The sequence below is a fragment of the Rousettus aegyptiacus genome, unplaced genomic scaffold, assembly GCF_014176215.1.
Source record: "Rousettus aegyptiacus isolate mRouAeg1 unplaced genomic scaffold, mRouAeg1.p scaffold_m13_p_1, whole genome shotgun sequence".
NCBI classification, from domain to species: Eukaryota; Metazoa; Chordata; class Mammalia; order Chiroptera; family Pteropodidae; genus Rousettus; species Rousettus aegyptiacus.
In genome coordinates, this window is record NW_023416284.1 from 88,372,623 (window position 1) to 88,391,639 (window position 19,017).

At 43.3% G+C, this 19,017-nt stretch overlaps 1 protein-coding gene across 6 annotated transcripts; it reads right to left on the reverse strand.

Annotated features, from left to right (window-relative positions):
* Positions 1-3,290: 3,290 nt before the first annotated feature.
* Positions 3,291-18,968, reverse strand: PPP1R10 (protein phosphatase 1 regulatory subunit 10). Of its 6 annotated transcripts, XM_036237889.1 has the most exons (21): positions 18,855-18,968; positions 16,072-18,629; positions 15,687-15,788; positions 12,036-12,153; positions 11,657-11,743; positions 11,354-11,489; positions 10,895-10,946; positions 9,118-9,195; positions 8,811-8,984; positions 8,500-8,605; positions 8,296-8,408; positions 7,689-7,789; positions 7,295-7,442; positions 7,056-7,214; positions 6,709-6,955; positions 6,482-6,545; positions 6,188-6,382; positions 5,961-6,036; positions 5,627-5,740; positions 4,804-5,466; positions 3,291-4,535 (listed from the first exon to the last, which is right to left on the reverse strand). In XM_036237889.1, exons 4-21 carry the CDS (start codon positions 12,140-12,142, stop codon positions 4,426-4,428), a joined length of 2,730 nt encoding a protein of 909 aa, XP_036093782.1. In that variant the 5' UTR covers positions 12,143-12,153; positions 15,687-15,788; positions 16,072-18,629; positions 18,855-18,968; the 3' UTR covers positions 3,291-4,425. The 6 variants fall into 6 exon arrangements, with proteins under 6 accessions (XP_036093782.1, XP_015976131.1, XP_036093791.1 ...); XM_016120645.2 differs by lacking the exon at positions 15,687-15,788 and having other exon boundaries at positions 18,114-18,629; XM_036237898.1 differs by lacking the exon at positions 18,855-18,968 and having other exon boundaries at positions 18,114-18,848.
* Positions 18,969-19,017: the final 49 nt, after the last annotated feature.

Genomic DNA, 19,017 nt, shown 5'->3' on the forward strand with positions numbered 1-19,017 from the left:
CCCTTCTTAACATAATTTGAGAGGAAAACCTCAGGGTCCTGTGCCAAGCCCCTGAGTAAGACATTTCCTGTAATTTCCGCAATTCCATGAAGTATTGTGGAATAGTGGCAGCCAGGCTTCAAGTTCATTTATGATGTGACCTTGGTCAAGCTACTTAGCCGCTTGATAGCTACCTCATCTATAAAATGAAGGTGATAAAAAGTACCTACCTCACAAGTTTATTAAGGGATTTGATATATAATTTATAAAGTGCTTTGAATTTTTTTACTTTTGTTACATGTATTTCATGTTACACTGTACACTTAAAATTTTCAATTCAGATGAGGTGATAAAATATAAACGTTATTTATAAAATGAAGAGCAAAATTTTGCACTTCAGGTTTTTTATTACTAATTTCACTACAGGTACTTCAGATACTCCAAAATAACTACAGTCCATGGGCATAAAATTTATTTCTTATATTAATATACATAGTATGTAATGGAATTAATAATGTACCTAAATATGAGCAAAAAGGTGCCCCACCAAAAAACCAGCAACAGAAATGGAACACAGGAAACCAGTTACATGGTATGTACAGTATATGGATAACCCAAAACATGAAAAATGGAATTTCATTAACATTTTTATTCACAAACAACTTTTAGTACAGATACTGTACTAATGTACATAATGAGCAGCATAGAACTGTTTCCATAAAGTTGTGATTCTTCTGCACACCTTCCCCAGTAAGAGAACGAAAAGGACACTAACCTGCCCACGGCCACCTTACCTTTAGGGGACTAGACTGTTTCTGGGGTGATAGCCCTTGGTTATCTCACCCGTGTTCTGGGCATTCTCCCTAAGCTATAGGATGTGGAGAAGATGACCAAAGCATAAATCCTAGAGGAGTGTGAGAGCCTGGATAGGACTGTTTTTGGAATGCACAAAAGGTTTTCAAGGAAGACTTGTGAGTATTAAGATGGAAAACTTAAAAGCCAGGAAAGAGCACTGTAGCCATACAGAAGTCAAAGAAGGCCTGGGAACATAAGTTTTGGCCAGTGTGGAATGCAACAACAGACACAAACTGGCTGTTCTAGGGCAGTGGTTCTCAAAATATCCCAGCAGCATCACCTGGGAGTCTTAGAAGTGCAATGAAGGTTCGGTATGGAGATAGTTGCAGAACTTCTGTAAGGGGACATTTCTAAATTAGAGATAAAGGAACTGAGTGGTAGCTTTGGAGCATGTCAAAAGAAACCTGGTCCTCAGGAGAGAAGTGTGTGTGGAGGGGAGGGAGTGCACTCAGTGGAGATGAACAGGAGGGATCGATCACCTTTAGATGGACTGATTAGGAGAGACTTCCTGGAGGAAGTAACTTTAAAACCAAGGTGGAGGAGGAAACAACCAGATGAATGGGAAAGAACATCCTTCAGGGAAAACACCAGAGTGTGGAGAAACCCAGAAGCTGGAAAGAGCTTGACATGGTCAAGGAACATGGTTTGAGCTTAGAGCTTGAGCAGGGGCCAGAACACACAGGACATTTTAAGCCTTGGAGCAACATGATGGTTACACAGGAGTGCAAGCTGATCTCGTTTCATTTTTACAAAATTGCCCTGGCTGTGGGTGAATAGTTGATGGGGGTAGACAAGGAGGGCAGATGCCAGAAGAGTTAGATACTGCCTTGGGAAGGAGATGCCCTTCCTCCGCTAAGGAAGTAAGGAAAATAATGGATGTTTTCAGGTGAAGAGAATGGGAAATGATGCTCACATTGGATGGAGCTCACTTCCTCAAGAGTTTTGGTGCCAGAGAAGAGTTAGGAAAGTTTGCCAAGCAGTAGTAGTAAATGTCGAGTTAGCACAAATAATTTGCATTAGGTTAAGATGGTAGAATTTCGTGATTTTTCAACATTAGGTGTACATATTCCCCAAGAACAGGAATGGGGGATATAGAATGATGATGACTCGAATATCGAACTGATTTACCTGGAGAAGGTTTGGCAGAGAATGTCTTAAGTTGAAAGGATTTTTTATTGAGGGGGGTGGGGGTCTGGCAGCAATGGATGCAGAAAGGAAGCCCAGCCCAACTGAAATGGGGGAGAGAAGTGCCTGCAGTGCTTGAAGAAACAGTTTGGGGGTCTGGTGAAATGGATGAGATGTTTAACCTCTCTCTACTTCTCCAAAGGAAAAATTTTTAAATAACAGATTATTTTGGATTTTCATGGAGAATTTGAAAGAAAAATGGCTGGATTCATTTTAAAGTAAGATAGAAAAACTTTAAGCTATCTTCAAGGGTTCTTGTGGCCGGTTGCAGGAGATTGTGGAAAGACTGGACAAAGGGAGGACCAACGGCCCCATTGGCCTAAGTGTAAATGAGGCCTGTGAAATTTAGTTGTTGCCCTCATGTGGCCAGTCCTAGAAATTACCAAGAAACGTGTAGGGCCAACTTCAGTGTTTTCTAGATAAGCATCAGCAACACCAGGGACCTCGTTAGAAATGCAAAGTCTCAGGATCTGTTCCAGACCTACTGAATCAGAAAATTTGCTGGAACCTACCCCCATGCTTTTTTTTTTTTTTTAGCAGGCCCTTCCATTAGATGATCCTGATGAAAGGTTGAAAACCACTATTCTCAACACACCCAGTATCTCCATCCTCCCTCTCTCCCACAAATGTAATATACTCCCAATTTCTCATTTCAAGAACAGCAGAACTTCCTATTTAATCCTATTCCTCCATGGTCTATTCTCCAAAACCTGTTTGGACATCTCATTACATCAACTAAGCCCTCACTTTATACTTTAAGAACTATGAATCCAACATCTAGCAGCAAGCGTATTTTCCTCTAACTCTGCAGAACTACTTTTTTGGGAAGAGCAGTCTGTACTTTCCCTTCTCACTTTCTTCACTGGAGCTGCTCTTAAAACAGGAGGCACCTGTTATTCTCTGCTTACCCAGAAACTGCTCTTGGATTTTTCCTTCAGCTGCTCTTTGCTCCTCTTCCACCCACTCTCAAACTCCTCCTCTAAGCAACTCCACAGGGCTGGTAAGTCCAACTAGAATTACTGTGCCCAGTCTGCAGCTCTAGCAATCTGACCTGTTTCCCCAAGGTCCCACTGCTTGCTCAGTGCTGATCCATGGGATTTACCCTGTACCTACGAAGTATTTTACTTCCCCAGTCTCTTACATAATACCAACACTATGACTTGAAAGTAGAACTAGTTTTAGCTCCAAAGAATTGAAAAGATTCTAGTCTTGTATTAATGTACCTAAAACAGCTAATGGTTGGGTTTTGTTAAGTCCAAACACACCAGGGGTTAAATAAGCTGCTTCTCTTTCCACTGTTTATTATTAATGTACAAAATATACAAAACCAAAAGAAAAAATACTCATCCTCAAATCCATTGTGGCTCTAACCCAAGACCCTGCACAAAACCCAACCAATCCACTGTTTTCATAGAAAACAACTGATGCCCACACAGGTGAAGGACAGGGCTGGAAAAGGGCCAGTCATCTTGTTGAATACACCTAGGAAGGCACCTGGTGGAGATTCAGAGATGGCTGACAGCAAGGGAACTAGAAGCCTCACACCGACAAGGTCCCAGGTGGGGGAAGGGAGTGTGCTAACTCCCAAAGGCAGTGCATGTAGTGTTGACTATCAGGCCCTGCATGCCAGGCTTCAGCTAATGAAAAGTTGGTCTCACTGAAGTGCTTCAGTTTCCAGAATGAGCTATATGCAAGGGTGGACCAACACCACCGGCCCCACCTATGCCAGCTAAAACCTTCACTGGTTGCCAATTTGCCATCATTGAACCCAGCAGACCCATGATGCAGACTCAAGTGAGAAGGCTGCAAAGTCTTAAGAAACGACTCAGAATGTGGGTACAGACTCAGGGGAGGAGTGGAGAAGATGTGTTGCAGAACTCAAATCCAGCTAGATTGAGCCCTTTCAGTGCAGTGAGATATACAATATCCCTTTAACCATCTCCCCACCCCATAAGGAATAATGAACTTGGCTGGGATGATTTCATAAGTGCAGCTGATCCTATGTCAGAGTTCTGTGTGTGTGGAGGACCCACAATAGGAGGGTAGAGGTGTTCTTCAGGATAACCAGCTTTAGGTTCTCAGGCATTAAGGAGGGTAATACTGGAAAGGGGTTTGGAGTTACAGGGCAAATCTCCTCAAAAAGTGAAGCCAACTGGGTCTCCTCTTCAGCAGTCCAGAGTACAGAATGTGTCCAGTCTCTCTCCTCCACAGACTGGAGGAAAATATGTACATCAATGCGCACCAGTGATCAGAAAACCCCCAGGAACCCAAGCAGGTGGGAACTGAGGGGGCCAGCTCCTCCTCAGCTAGGGGAAGGGGAAAATGGGCCTCACAGAAGCCATAACAGGGTGGGAGGAGCAAGGCAACAGTCCACAGGGGTATGTGGGTGGGGCAGGCAGGTGGTCCCTAGGGCAGGGGTGGCCCATTGACACCCGGATGGTAGAAGGCACAGTTGTTCTCATAGCGGCAGTTGCCCTTCATCATGAAATGTCGACAAACAGGGCGGTTTGACATGTCTGTGGAAAAGATGGTGGAATGGTTAGATAGGAAATGGCTAAGAGGTAATGCCACTCTCACCCACCACTGACTCCATGGCATCCTGAGAACTATCTTTCAGAGAGAAATAGTCTTGGAGATTTGGGGGAAAGGTAAAGAGTAAGGAGAGCCATGCATGCTGGGAACAGGTGACCTCACGTTCTGCCTGGCATACCTGGGGATAGTGCCACTTCCCAGAAACTTGTATTAAACAACAAAAGCTATATTGTGGGCAGGGACCATCCTTACCTCCTCCATGGCTGTGGCCTCCATCGTGCCCTCGGTGGCCCCCTCCTCCGTGGCCAGGGCCATCATGGCCACGGTGCTCATGAGGAGGTGGTCCTCGATGGTCATGGCCTCGGTGACCAGGGACATCATGAGGCCGGTGGCCATGGGGTCCCCCATGTCCAGGACCTTCATGTGGACGATGCCCACCACTTCCACCCATGTTCCCACCAGGGCCTTCATGGGGGCGATGTCCACTGCCGCCACCCATGCCACTGCCCGGGCCTTCATGAGGACGATGGCCACTACCATTACCAGGGCCTTCATGGGGTCGATGTCCACTGCCGCTGCTCATGCCCCCACCAGGACCTTCATGGGGACGATGCCCACCCCCTCCAACCATACCCCCACCAGGGCCCCCTCTTCCATTTGGGGGTCCTCCTCCAGAGCGACTTCCTCTGGCCCCTCGAAATGGAGGTGGAGGAGGAGGAGGTTCATTTCCTCCTCGACCACCACGACCTCTATGGTATGGTCCAGGACCTGGTCCTGGACCCCCCCGCATTGGGCCACCCCGCATGGGGTCACCGGGGCCATCCCAGAAGGGATCACCCCCCCGGGGAGGTGGTGGGGGCCCCAGCAGACGTGGACCCACTGGCCCACCAGGGCCCCCAGGGCCTCCATGGGGACCTGTTAGGAAAAAAGGAGAAAGACAGTATCAGCTACCTGTAACACTGAGGGACTGCCACTTCCCACCCTAAACCACTGCCCACCTTTTGGTCAATTCTATGTTACTATCAGGCCAAAATTAAGCATATGAACCCATTCCAACTTCTCACTCACCACCTACCTGGTATAGGTCCCCCAGGGCCAGGGGGAAAGTGCTGCATGCCCTTGGGGCCCCCGGGGCCTCCTGGTGGGAAACCATTGGCTATTGGACCAGGGCCTAAGAGTCCATGTGGCACTGTTAATGAAAAAAGGAGTCAAACAGTTGGCAAAAGGATTCTGGAAGAGTGGCATGCCTTCTCACTTAGGCGTGGCCAACTAACCCTCGAAGACCAACCTAGCAGAGCAACGCGTTCTGTCTAGTCTTCTCCTCCCAAGTCTGGCAGCTGAGCAGCAAGCAATACCCCTGCTTCTCCCAAATGCACTGCAGGCTTCCTCCCCCAGACCCTGATAATTACCTAGCATCTGCTTGATCTTGTCTGAATAGTCTGGCTGCTTTAGCAGTTCCTCTGACGGATGACTATTTGGGCTACCCTGTAAGGCAAGGTCAATAGAAAGGTCAACAGAGCGCAACAATAACCACCAGCAGAAAAAGAGAGAGCCAAAAGAGGTTAACTTGATGAGGACTAAGGAAAAGAGAATGAAAGTTCCAGAGAAAGTAGGAAAGAGGAAGAAGGGCTCATACCATGATGGAAGTGAGGATCTCCTGGACATTGATACCTCCTCCTCCAGGACCCTGAGGGCTCTTCCCGGCACCCATGCTTCCCATAAGATTGGCCAGAACAGGAGGCAACTTGGAGCCACCTGCCCCATCAGGTGAGCCACCAGCTTCCCCAGGCTCCAGGGTCTCAACATACGGGGTCTCATCCATGGAACATTCCTGAAAGCAAAACAGAACAAAGAGGACTATAGAATGAAGAGAAAGTATCACATGAAAGCTACAGTAACATCAATCATAACTCCCATCACCAGATCATACCTCATCTAGGGGGATGAGCTTCGGGGGTATAGGTTCATAGGGCTCAGGATCAGGCTCATGAGGACTAGAAGGAATGCCACAGGTGATTAAAAGAATGAGTCAGATTATTTATTCAGGCCTTCAAATTTCTTCCTGACCCCTACCCTCTTCTTAATTACGCCAGGGCATGCTTCCCTCAGGAGTCCAAGCGCCTAACACCCCAGTGCATGAACCCCATTTCTGCTTACCTTTCCTTGTTTAGGAAGAGCTCCTGAAGGATTCCTTTCTCCCGCTCAGCCTGGATATATCGCTCCTGGCTGTTGCTTCCAGGGGTGACAAGAGGTGAGGGCAGAATTAGGGGCCGGGGACACACCCAGGGCACCTTCTCCTCCATGTTATCATGGCTCAGACGCCGGGCTGTCTCAAATGCATGTCGGTCTGACAGTATCTCTCGCTTAGCTGCCTCGCCGAAGTCCTTGATCTTATTCACATTTACTATTGGCAAGGAGAAAAAAGCGAGAGGGAAAGTAAACACAACCATGTCCTTTTTAAATAATCTATATCTACCCATTATACAGAACACTTAACCTCTAACCTCGTTCAGTTTCATCCAGTTCAAAATAGAAATATTCTCTCAGTTTGCTCTCTTCGGGCCACGTCACAGTTTTCCTCTTCCTGCCTTTTCGGGTCAGCTGGCTGGGATCACCAGGACTCTCCACTGGCTTTGCATCCAGAGCTCCTGGCTCCAAAGAGGCTATTAAGCAGGAGAGGGTTTGAGAACCTAGGTCCTTCCTTTCGGAAAACTCCCAAACCTGCAACAGTTTCTAGACATACCTGTATCCATAAGCTCTGGGACCTCCACAGGGGGAACTGGGGTCCCTGGACGGTCTTGGTCCATAGCCTCAGAAGGAGGTACTGGTTCTGGGGAAGAAGGTTTGGCTGTGCTTGGTTCTGTGCTTGTTTTCCCTTCAAATGGGCTTGGCTATTGTGAAAGAAAAAGAAGTTAATGAGCTGTCAGGAAAGCCAAGGTCAGGGCAAGGCAATTAGTCCAGGGTACTAGTCAGGATCCCCCAAGTTTCCATAAACAAAGACCTCTAAGGTTTCCCCACTGCCATCAGTCTACATTTGAAACAAACTTCTTGTCCTCCCTAACCACTCCTAGCTTCTGGGCTCTTCCTTCAACTTCACCTTTACCGTGTCACTGACAACTACTGGTCAGGGCCCCTACCTTTGCAGCTGTAGGTGACAACACCTTCTTCTTCTTCTTAATTTTTATGCCTGGAACAGGGGCTGAATTGAGTGCATCCAGAAAGCCCAGGCCCTCCATAGCTACAAAACAAAAAAGCATAATCATCAGACCTCATTCACAATCCTATTCCCACAGATAAAAGTCTGGGTAGTAAAATGGGTCAGTGGAGACCCTACAACAACCTAGGACACAATAAGCTCAGTGACCAGGAAGCATATGCAGGATGATTCACACAGAAAATTCTTGACATTATTTTATTTCTATTAAAGGCAGGCAAGCCATGGATTTAGCTATGAAGAGCTCAAGTAACTACAAAGTCAGCCCTCTGTGGACATGACAGATTACCCTGCCAGCTGGTAGTGCCCCCAACCAGTCTGAGGAGCACACCTCCCACCTCACCTCTCAAATTATTCCAAAGTAATCCTATGAAAGGAGAGTTTGAAAGGTGGAAAAATTAAAAAACAAGAAGTCGAAGGAAAGTGGAGGAAAACAATAAAGAGAAGGAATAATCACACCCTCTCACCCCATATTCATTCCCATTAAGTTTGCTCCCACTTCAAAGTACATTCCCCCACTTTAGACTCACGCTGTGGCGGAATGATCTTCACTTTGATCTCTTTGGTGGCGTTCGGTGTTGTGTTGAGAGGCTTGTATTTCTTCTCTGCAGGAGGAGCAGCATCTCCTGGAGCAGCTGCTGAGCTGTTAGAAGAAGAATCATCAACATCTCCCACGCATCCCTTCTTTCTCCCTATGTCCTCAGACCCAGCTCATTCGGAAACCCAGCACATACCTCTGACGCTTAAGGGGGATGGGTTTTAGGTTGTATTTATCAGAGACCACCACTGCACTGGCGTTCTTCTTTACAGGCACCAAAGACGGGGTCTCCAGCTCTAATCCTGGGGAAGACATCATGTGAGGCTGAATTCACAACCATCCTCTTGACTTTTCCTCTCTGTTCATTTAGTCTTATATAACCTCCCATAGCTTTATCCACTAGTCTTCCCTCTTTTACCACATCACCAATCCGGCTATCCCACCATCAGGTCCTGGGCGTGCACATGGCCACAGACCTTCCCTCCTAAGGCCAGCCGACAAACCTACCAGTGGAACGAAACTTGGCATGACTGGGTGCTGTAGTTCGGAGAGACTTGGGTTTCTCCTTCTTCTTCTCTGGGGCCTCCTCAGCCCGGGGTTCAGCCTTCACCTCAGTTATAAGTCGCTCAGGAGGAATGGTTCGACTCTTTCCCTCTTCTTTACGCTTTTTCTTATCTTTCTCTGTTGTGGAAAACAAAGCAGAAAAAGATTTTATTTAAAGACTGCCAGTCAGAGGTGAAGCAGGCTGAGGGAACTGAAGGCCACATCCCAGTGGGAAAGAAATATATATGAGATAAAGGACTTAAAAGCTCACCAGCAGGTTGAGTACTACTCTGGGAGCGGATGACAGCCATCCAGTCACTGACGAGGACTGAAGCCAATTTCCGGAGGTCTGCAGGTGAGAAAAAAAAGAAATCCCTAAATAATTTAAAATATTTTTCCAAAGACAGAAAATAGAGATGTTTGAACATCAATTACAGAGTATGTTATAAAAACTATATTTGTTGCTTCATATGTATCTCACATAATTGTTACAACAATCTAAGATTTTTAATCTCCTTTCATAGACATCAGCAGCATAGAGATTAGAGTCACAAAACTAGAAAGTGACAGAATAAACCCAGTACTTATGCTCGTCCCTTAACCACATGTTAAAAGAATAGAAACTAAAATCAGGAGAAGGGAAGGCAGGGTTCAAATATCTGAATGGTTACTAGATTAAAAAAAAACGGTAACAGTATTCTTTGTCATAAAGGTAAATTTAATGCAAACTTTCAAAAGGAAGCAGATTCAGATCCATCTGGAAAAAAGACTCTCTAGCAACCTTTTTTTTCCTACACTGCTGCTAGTGGCTTTTTAAAAAGTCAATTAAGTGTAGCAAGGGTGAAAAAAAGGGCTTAAAAACAGACTAACTTAGGATTGGGGTAAGAGTTTATCTAGAGAAAAAAGATAAAGAGAATTTAAAGATATATAGAATTTGTTTCTAAATATATGAAAAATCCCTTTGTAGAGCTTTCCTTTTGTAATTGCCAAATAACATCTCTTATCAATGGCACCTCTCTTCTTGCCAACATTTCTACTTATAGACTCATTTAATAATGAGATTGTCGTAAAACATTAAAACCTAATTTTTCAAAACAGTCACGCAGCTGGCAATTTTTGTATCTAAGGCAAAAATATGAACCATAATGCATTCCCAGTGTAGGAATGCCTATAACTTTTTTGGAGAAATTGATACTATGGTCCAGTGTGACTTTACTATAGTTTATAAGGAATGTACGAATTTCAGTATCTAAAAGAAATATAGAACAATAATTAAATCTATGTTCAAAGAAGGCAGCACAATTGAGTCAGCTGGAAAGTAGGGAACAATGTACCTGAAGAAAAGAAGGGCAATGATTTCATGAGTTCTTCTGTGTTATGTGTTACATGTTAAAGATACCCTGAGATGTCACAAAAACCGTGAAGTGCTCTGTATCTAAAAGGACCTAAAAACTGGGAATTAACACAACTAAAAGAATAGAAAGTCCAGGAATGTTTTTCACTTAAACAGTACTGTATGGCCTTTGTCAGGACCAAAACTCTTTGTTTTAGAAAAAGAATCTATTGCCAACCAAGCTATGATGTACTCCAGGAGTCAGATTCTGCCCATGCCCCATCCACCCCCCACAAGAAGGTGTGTCTACAGGTAGAACTAATATATCTATATTAGAAAAATAGACATTGAAGGTCCCAGATATGCTGTTTATTTAGAGAAACAGAAGTTGATGATGATGAGACACTCTAAGATGACACTATTTCCCCCAAAGAATTTTAAATGCATGACTTTTACACCAAGAGATCTTAAGAATCAGTTTCTAAAGTATGGAACCTATCTTACGCTCACTAGGGGAGAAATGGACAAAGCCCTTTCAGAACTGAGACTAGAAGAGGGGACAGGTTAGATGAACTAAATTTTAAAAGAAAGAGAAAAGCAAGGTGAGTTAGCAAGAGAAAGGAAGATACAATCCAAGAATGGGGAGAGAAATGAAGGGAATTATGTGGAAGTAATGGAGGAAAGCCCAGGACACAGAGGAGGGACTGGCTTGTACCTTCGTCCTCACTTGACTTGCTCAGTTGCTTCACCAGTTTGGCTGTGTTGTTCTATGAGACATGCGGAACAGAAGAAAGGTAAATGCTGGGAGGACAATAAGCCCACTCAGAGCTAATAACCCCCTAAACTCACAATCTCTTAATAGTCCCTTAACAATAACTAATACTAATACTGTACCTTTTACAAAACCTTTGTCTTACTTTAATCCTTAGAACAATCCAGTTAGGCAGGCACAATTATTCCCATTTTATAGATTAAAAAAATTAAGGCTCAAATATATGAAGTACCCTAAGTAAAATACCTATTAAAAGAGATAAATTTTAACCAAGTCTTCTGATTCCAAATTCCTACTTTTCCTACTATCTACCTCCCAGGCCCAAGATCACAGCCACATTAGAGTTAGTGTGTTTTTTCATCTGTTACGCTAAATGAAAAAGAATGCAAAGACTGAAAGTACCTGCTTGAGGTGGTCCACAGTGAGTGGTAGGTGCTGCAGGGTCAGTAGAATTTGCTGCAAGAGGGGAATGTTGTTGGTTGTCTTTGAATATGTCAACCAATTGTTCAGAAGCTTATAGCCACCAATATCAATAAACCTGTAGGTAGTTAGAAGGAGAATTTGTAATCACCTTCCTGGAGTTTGGAAATACCATATCCCACACTCCTACTTCCCAGGAACATCGAAAACCCAGGAACCCCATGCCTCACTTTCCCCACCTTCTAACTACATCTTCCCATCCCAGCCACCCAGATCCCCACTTACTTGATCAGTATTTCTGGTGAACGGGTCTGAAGGAGAATGTTCAAGTAAGTGCATCGACTCACCATCTTTCGTGCTTCCTTCATCAGACTGTAGGAGAGGAATTAGGTTAGGAATGGAGTAGTCACCTGGTTCCCTGATTCCTTCTTCCAAAGGGTGATTCCCTTGAGATTATGGACAACCAAACATCTAGATTCCATTACAGCCAGTAACCAAGGGATCATCTTTTCCTATCATTTATTCTAAAATTATTGGATTTGAATTCTATCCCACTGACCTTCCTGTTCCTCTTCAGAACTCAGTCCTGTCTGCCTTAATTATAGTCATATTACAACATATAATACCCTTTACTCACAATGAATGCAAAAAAGGGTAGACTCACCTGAAGATCTTGGAAATCCCATCCACACTCTTGACTTCCCCATCTCGGTTAAGGAAGCTATCCAGGCCCTTGAGAAGCTCTTTGGGGTCTATAGGACCCGAACCCATGATCGAGTTTTCTAAGATTAAAGGATAAAACAAACCCACAATATAAATGGGTAGCAAAGAAAATCCCAGTATACCCTCTAATAAATTCTATTTCTACATTTGACAAAATATAGCAACTACATTCACCATTTTCAGGATAAGAAAAATCAACACAGACCACTGTCATCAGTGAAAAAACAGTCCTGGCAAGTTAAGCATGGTGTTAATACATGACTGAATGGGAAGAAAATTCGGTTGGAGGGCTGGGGCAGCAAGCCTTTCTCCCTGCTTCCCAGTTACATCCTTCCTAGGACAACTGAACTTCATTAGATCATATAAGTTAAGATTCACACTCCTATAACAAAATGCTCAACTTTCCAAGGCATTTTTCCTTATTAGGTCCTGTCTCTCCTTAATTGCTAGTAAATCTCATTAAAAATATATATATAACTTGATAAAAATTGGGCCGATCTTGCGAGTTTGAGCTTAATGTCTTCTAAGATTAGTCAATTCCTTTTCATTTTAGCCCATTAAGAATCATCATCATAAGTGGCAGGATAAGCTCTGCTTGCAGTGGTAGAAAATCAGCTAAGTGACAGGTGATAGAGAAGAAACAAAACTGGAAAACAGAACCTTTCCCTAGCAGAGGTATGGAGAGCTCCAAGAAATGGAGAACTATACCTGCAACGGCAATCAAGCAGGCCCTAAGCCTGGAATAGAATGCCACTTACTAACCAAACACTGAACAAGTTTTTATTTCAATTAAATGCAAGATTGGCTTGTGGTATCAAAAGCAAAGATGCAAAACTGACTCCTCTTCCCATCCCCTAAATCATACCACCATCCAGGATCCCCAAGAAAGAACTAGAATTAGAAACCATGGAGCCAAAAAGATTGAAATAAAGCTAAAAGCTAGAAAAATGCCATTAAATTTAAAGTAGCTACTATAGACCATGTTAGAAAAGGGGTTTGTTAAAAGTTAAACTGCTGTTATGGGGGAGAGAGATGTGAAGCAATTTCTAGGCCAGAACCCACGTTCCAGAGAGGTAACTGAGAATCAATATGGTTTCTGATTGGTATTTTTATGCACAATGCCTCCAAACACCAGCTTCTGAGAACCAAAAAGAAAGCCACCTTGGTAGTATCTGCATTTGGGAAATAAGGTTAACACTGGGGAAGGGCACATGGAGAAAACCACCTCTTGCATTCTGCTTCTGTACAGTTAACAGACATGACTCCAGCAGGAAAGTGGGAAAATCAGTGTTTTACCAAGATGACTATATTCTGTGCAGGAAAGAGAACAGGTTTCTTATAACATAAATTAGTTCTACTTGTTCTGCTAAACCAAGAAAGAAAATAACAATCTCAATCTTTTAGTCCTCCCAACAAAAAGGCCGATAAATTCTAAGTCCTAACAACCTAAGCAAGAAAAGGCTGAAGCAGGAAGATGGCTGGTTCTGAAGATCACGCACTGTGGGCTGAACACAGGGAGAGGAGACTAGGCAAGAAATACTAAGAGGTGAGCGAATCTGAGTTAATTGTGCTGCGAATGCTGCCCTGGAACCTCCACCAGGGCAGGGAGAACATGAAGTCGGAGAAAAAAATGCTGAAGTAGAATATCAGGTAAGAAGCCGACAGGCCAAACCCACTAAACCGTGGTGATTCTTATACACAGTGACAGACACAGGAATAAAGGAATTTTTCCCATGTATTAAGACACTACAATATATAGACACGACAGAGATATACAGATATAATAAAACACATTTCCCATCTATTGGGGACTCAAAAAGCAGTGAACAAATCCAAACACATGTCATCAGCAACTGAGATACATACAATTTCACAAAAAGCCTTCAATTAAACTAACATCACTTCAAACCAGTCCCCTCTAAATACAGCTGACCCCACTGATTCAAACCCAGAGTTGAATATATATCACCATGGAGAATTCCCTTTTACATATTCAACTACGAGCTAAGCCAACAGGCCTGCTACCCCTACTTCCTTCAATGACAACAACAACAATAAATCAGCTGAATTCAAATGTTCCTTAAGAGGGTGGGATATGAGACCAATTAATATAAAACTAAATTCTATCTAGTGCCTTCTAGAATGCCACCCAGGGATTTTTTCATTCCCATTAGTAACAAGCAAGAATAGTCAAGAGAAGCTAGGAGACAAAGCAGAAGAAATGTTAAATATTTACTTTCTAATATTTTGTCCTATTATTTATATTTTGGAAATATAATGAACAAAACTGAATTTTGTCTCATGAGCACCAATCACGTGATTAAAATCCAAGTCGGTTTTCTCACGATGGCTTACCTATAGGCAGATTAGGTTTCACTTATTTAAAATTAAGGACCCCAAGCATCTAACATAACAACCTAATTTCCTTCTTTTGAAGTCAGTTCATTTGAAAGAAGCGCCAAGGCACTCAGTTGGGAAGGAATGAAGAGCCTAAATTCCTGGCACAGGCCTATAGCACAAAAGGCAAATGAGTTGACCAGAGAAGGAGCACTGACCAAGTGACATAACATTCCCTAGTCACATATGGAGCCTGGAATTGAAGCCTGAGAAAGCTTTCTGGAACCAAAAATCATCTAGGGCACATTTTAATGTCCTTGAAGGCAGAACATACAGGAGGGGAGAGAAAAAGCAACCCCTACTCTATCTTCACCTGGTCCTATGCTCATGCTTTCCTTATGGAGGATGTTGTAGGCTGGGACCTGCGCTACTGACACAAGGCACTGAGTAGTTTTCTACTATTCTTAACAGAAATAAATTTACAAGTCCAGAAGTGACACTGACTCCAACCTCCAAAGTGATCTTTACTTGAGGGCTATTCAATTAAATAGGGTGAAAAATATTTAGCTTGGCTAAGTTCCATACCTACCACCAATAAAACAGAACTGGATTGGTTCAGGACAAAAATTCTATGCAAGTCAAAACCCTTTTTAAAACAATCACAATACTCTTCTAACAAGAGGAAGGAGTCCGAGTTTACCTTAACTTGGAGGCCTTAGCACTTCTGGAAATGAAAATGCTTTGTTTGTACCTAAGCCCTTCCTTTCTTCAGTGTTTGAGGCATTTCCTTATATGACTCAATAGTGGACTAAACTGTTTCTCACAATTTGTGATTCACAAGGTTGTACCTCTCTTCTGATTAGTAAGCACCTATCCCCCAGTCATTTTGAACACCTAGTGCATGATATCCCCAAAAGCTTATCTGTAAAAATTACCACCCCTGCCCCATCCCAATAGGAAAGGATCCCAGCATAGAATTCTGGCCGAAAACTACAAGGATCAGGTTCTCCGAGGTTCTCTGGATGGATTTGGTTTCCCTAGAAGACTTTGTTTCCCATCTCCCATGTTATGAAAGTTCTTCTTTATTAATCACTAGAGATCAGGAACCCCAGTGAGCAGAATGTCCAGCTCCCAAGGAAAGTATGCTGCACAGGTACATGGCAAACTGCTTAAAAGATAAAAACTTGTGGTCAATAGACATGTGGAAGAGTCCCACCCATCCAATCCAGAGGTTTAATAATTTGAGAATCCATACCCAGTAGAAAATTAGCCCTGAAGTCTCATCCAAGTCACCACAGGGTAGCTGTACAAAATGGCTTCCCAAGTCTGCCTAGAACCTCCATGCTTCAAAGCAGGACTTTAAAAAATGAAAAGTATATAATCTGATTAAGATTTGATTTTGAAAAAGTTGGAGGAAGAAAGAGACAGGAGGACACCCAATAACCACCCTCGGATAAGGCATGGCTTTTGAACATGCACCAACTGCTATAGCACTGCATGAGTTGAAAATGAAGACATTATTCTCCCATTAATGTCTTTAAAGAATTTCTTTTAGAAAGAAAAAGAAATTCAAAAAGGTGGCTCTTGGGAAAAAAAGAAATGAAAGTTGTGAAATGTAATACCAGAAAGGTTTTGCTTACCAGAAACTGTAGCTTGATTCCCCCTGCCTTGAGTTAACAACTGCCGCCTCCTTTCCTAAAGATTCACTTCTCATCCTAGTATCAATGTACAGGAGCTAAGCAACTGGAGAACGTGATACAGCACTGAACACAAAGAGTTTATCCCCAAACCCAGAGGCAGGAATAAGGGTGATTTAAAAGAAATTCCTGGAGTACCCACCCTCTCCCAGGTTCTCATTATACCAAGTGGCCAAATGCAGGAGGCCCAAGGACTAGTTCCGGAGCAGAAATGGCACATTTCAGTGTCATTAGGCTCCATTTGTCTCGTTACTTTCACAAGCTATTGTGTCTTTCCCCAGTATCCCAACACATACAATACACACAAGCTCACACACACACTCCTCCAAAAGGCTCTCAGTCTTATAGTTGGTTTAACTGGTTTTCTACCCCTGGCAACCAGAGCAAGGAAAACTTCCAGTTGTGATGAGTGAAAGGTGAAAATAAAAGTAACAGGCTGATTCCTAAATATAAAAAAATAGAGCTGCCCTAGGAGACAAGACAGCTTTAAGATCTAATTCCTGTAGGCTTTCTCTCCCTTCCAATATAAAGGCTATACAAGATTATAAAGAAAACAAGGAAAAGATCTTCCTGACTGCGAGCACAGAGTCCAACAGGCATCTGCTCAGGGGTGGAGTTTGAAGAGGGTGGAGAGGAAGCAAGCGGATTACATCACCTTTCAGTGCTGCTCCTCCCCCTTGACCAAGTTTCTAGGGCCCTATACTCTTTGGCAAAAGAGAAACAACAAAGAAGCAGGGACGCCATTTTGTAATGGAGGAAAAAAAGGGTATACCAGCGCTGCCGGTACATGCTTACATCAAAACGCACCTTATTTTTTAAAATAATTTTTTTAAAAAAGTTCCCATTCTTAAGTCTTTGTCCTATTTTGAGTAAGAGCGTTGTGAAACTAAAAGCAATTAAAATATTAAAAACATTTTTCTACAGGGAAGAACTGAATTTACAATTAAGCTTCAACCTACCATAGACCATCCCCAAGCTCCCTGTAAAGGGAAAGGGGGAGGACTTGGGCCCCTCTCAACAAACAGGGTGGAGGTAGGACAAAAGAAAAGTGGGAGACACAACCTGCAACACCGCTTGGAAGACAAAGGACAAGAAGCCATTTTGAAGCAGGGAAGAAAAAAAGTTCCTTTTAACGACACAAATCTTTCAGAAAGCTAGCATTCAATTGCACTAAATGGCTTTTAAATTATACTCCTGAACTCCACATTTCCCAAACTTTCCACCCTCTACTTAACTGAATTCCCCAATACGTATCAAGTTAAAATGTTAATTTGCTTAAATAAATTATGCAATCTGCAACAATCACAAAACATTAACTTCCCCAACTATCTTGTATGTACTTGCACTACATTTTGCCCTGAATTGTGTCTTGCAATCTTTATTCCTAGATTGCCATCTATTTTAACCACAAATATACCCCAAGCATATTACATAAAAACTGAGGATTTAACAATCATCTTAAAAGCCATAGCCAGCTATTATTTCTCTGCCCATCTCCTTACCCTGCAATCTTTATGTACAGATTGCTTATTAATCTGGCAAATAGAAAGGCACCCTGCTTGTCTCACACACAAAGAAGTGGGACTTCTGGGCAACAAGATCCACCATCTTTTGTATGTGAGCTCATTAACCCTTTTGAAGACTGCTGCTAATGGGAGGAAGTTAACCATTCCTCATAAAAAAAAAAAACCTTATGGTTTTGGCAGTCTGGAAATTGATTGGATTACGAAGGGTTAACCGTCAAAATCCTCACTTGCTGGCCCTCCCCCCACCCACTCCTTGCCTGCAGCAGGGCAGGAAAGAGGCAGGTGGTAAGGGAGAACAAGACTGCTTAGACCCAAAGGACCTTTTTAATGGAGATTAAATGACCGGCTTGGTCCTTTCTCCAGTTCTATTTTGTCTCATTTCTTCCTCTATTTTTGGTTTCACAAAGGGAAACGTTGATTTCTTGTTGCAAGGCTCGGTTTTGAAAATTCGACACTTACTATCCAATTTTTTTGCGACGTCAGCACCTCGGGCTCAGGGGGGAGGGGTTTAAAATTTTGGAGAAAAAATAAAACCAACCAACCAGGACCCAAAACTCTATTTGGGGGGCCTCATTGGATCAAAAAGTCTCTTAAAAAAACAAAGGCCAACTCAGTATTCACTCCCCCCCCCACCGAACTCCATTTAGGGAGGGGGGTCGTAGAAAAAAAGTTCTGAGTGGATTCAAAAAAGTAAACGCTGGATAAGTGAGTTTGGGTGGGCTTAGGAAGGGAGGGTGGTTATTTTTGAAGTTATGTGGTGACGGTCCTTCGGTCACAGATTTCAAGTCCCAAGCAGCGTGGGCTGGTGGGGCGGGTAAGATAGATGGGAAGGGGCAGAAGACACAAGTGGTTGGGCTGGTGGCTGCTGTTTTCCCTTTCCCCCCTTCTCAGGATCCTTTCAAGGGCTTAGATGTTGCTGCGGCTTGTTTCTTTTTTCCTCGTGGCCGGCCTGTCTTTCTCCGAGAAAATTCAAACCTGGGATAAAAGGAACACAAGGGAGAAAGCTGTAATCAGTACGGGTTGCTTTTAAACACCCCAAATTGTCATCTTTGTTGTCTCAAACACCTTTACGTACAATGCCGAACACAGCCACTTACAACAAGCCATGGTTCTCAAAAAAAATCTCACACCTAACCCGTTTCCCAGTCCAATGCTCTCAGTAAAATTTTACCCTCTAACCGACAAGTTACCGAAACTTACCTCTAAACGAACCCCAGAATGGCGGCTACCCGCTCGGGCGGAGTATTTTATACTCAGACACCGCCCAACGCGCCCAAACGTGTTAGTGCCCTTCCCTTGTCGCGAGACATTGTGCGCGAGGCATGAATTCATTGGTTAACTCGAAAGACAACTCGCTAGCTAA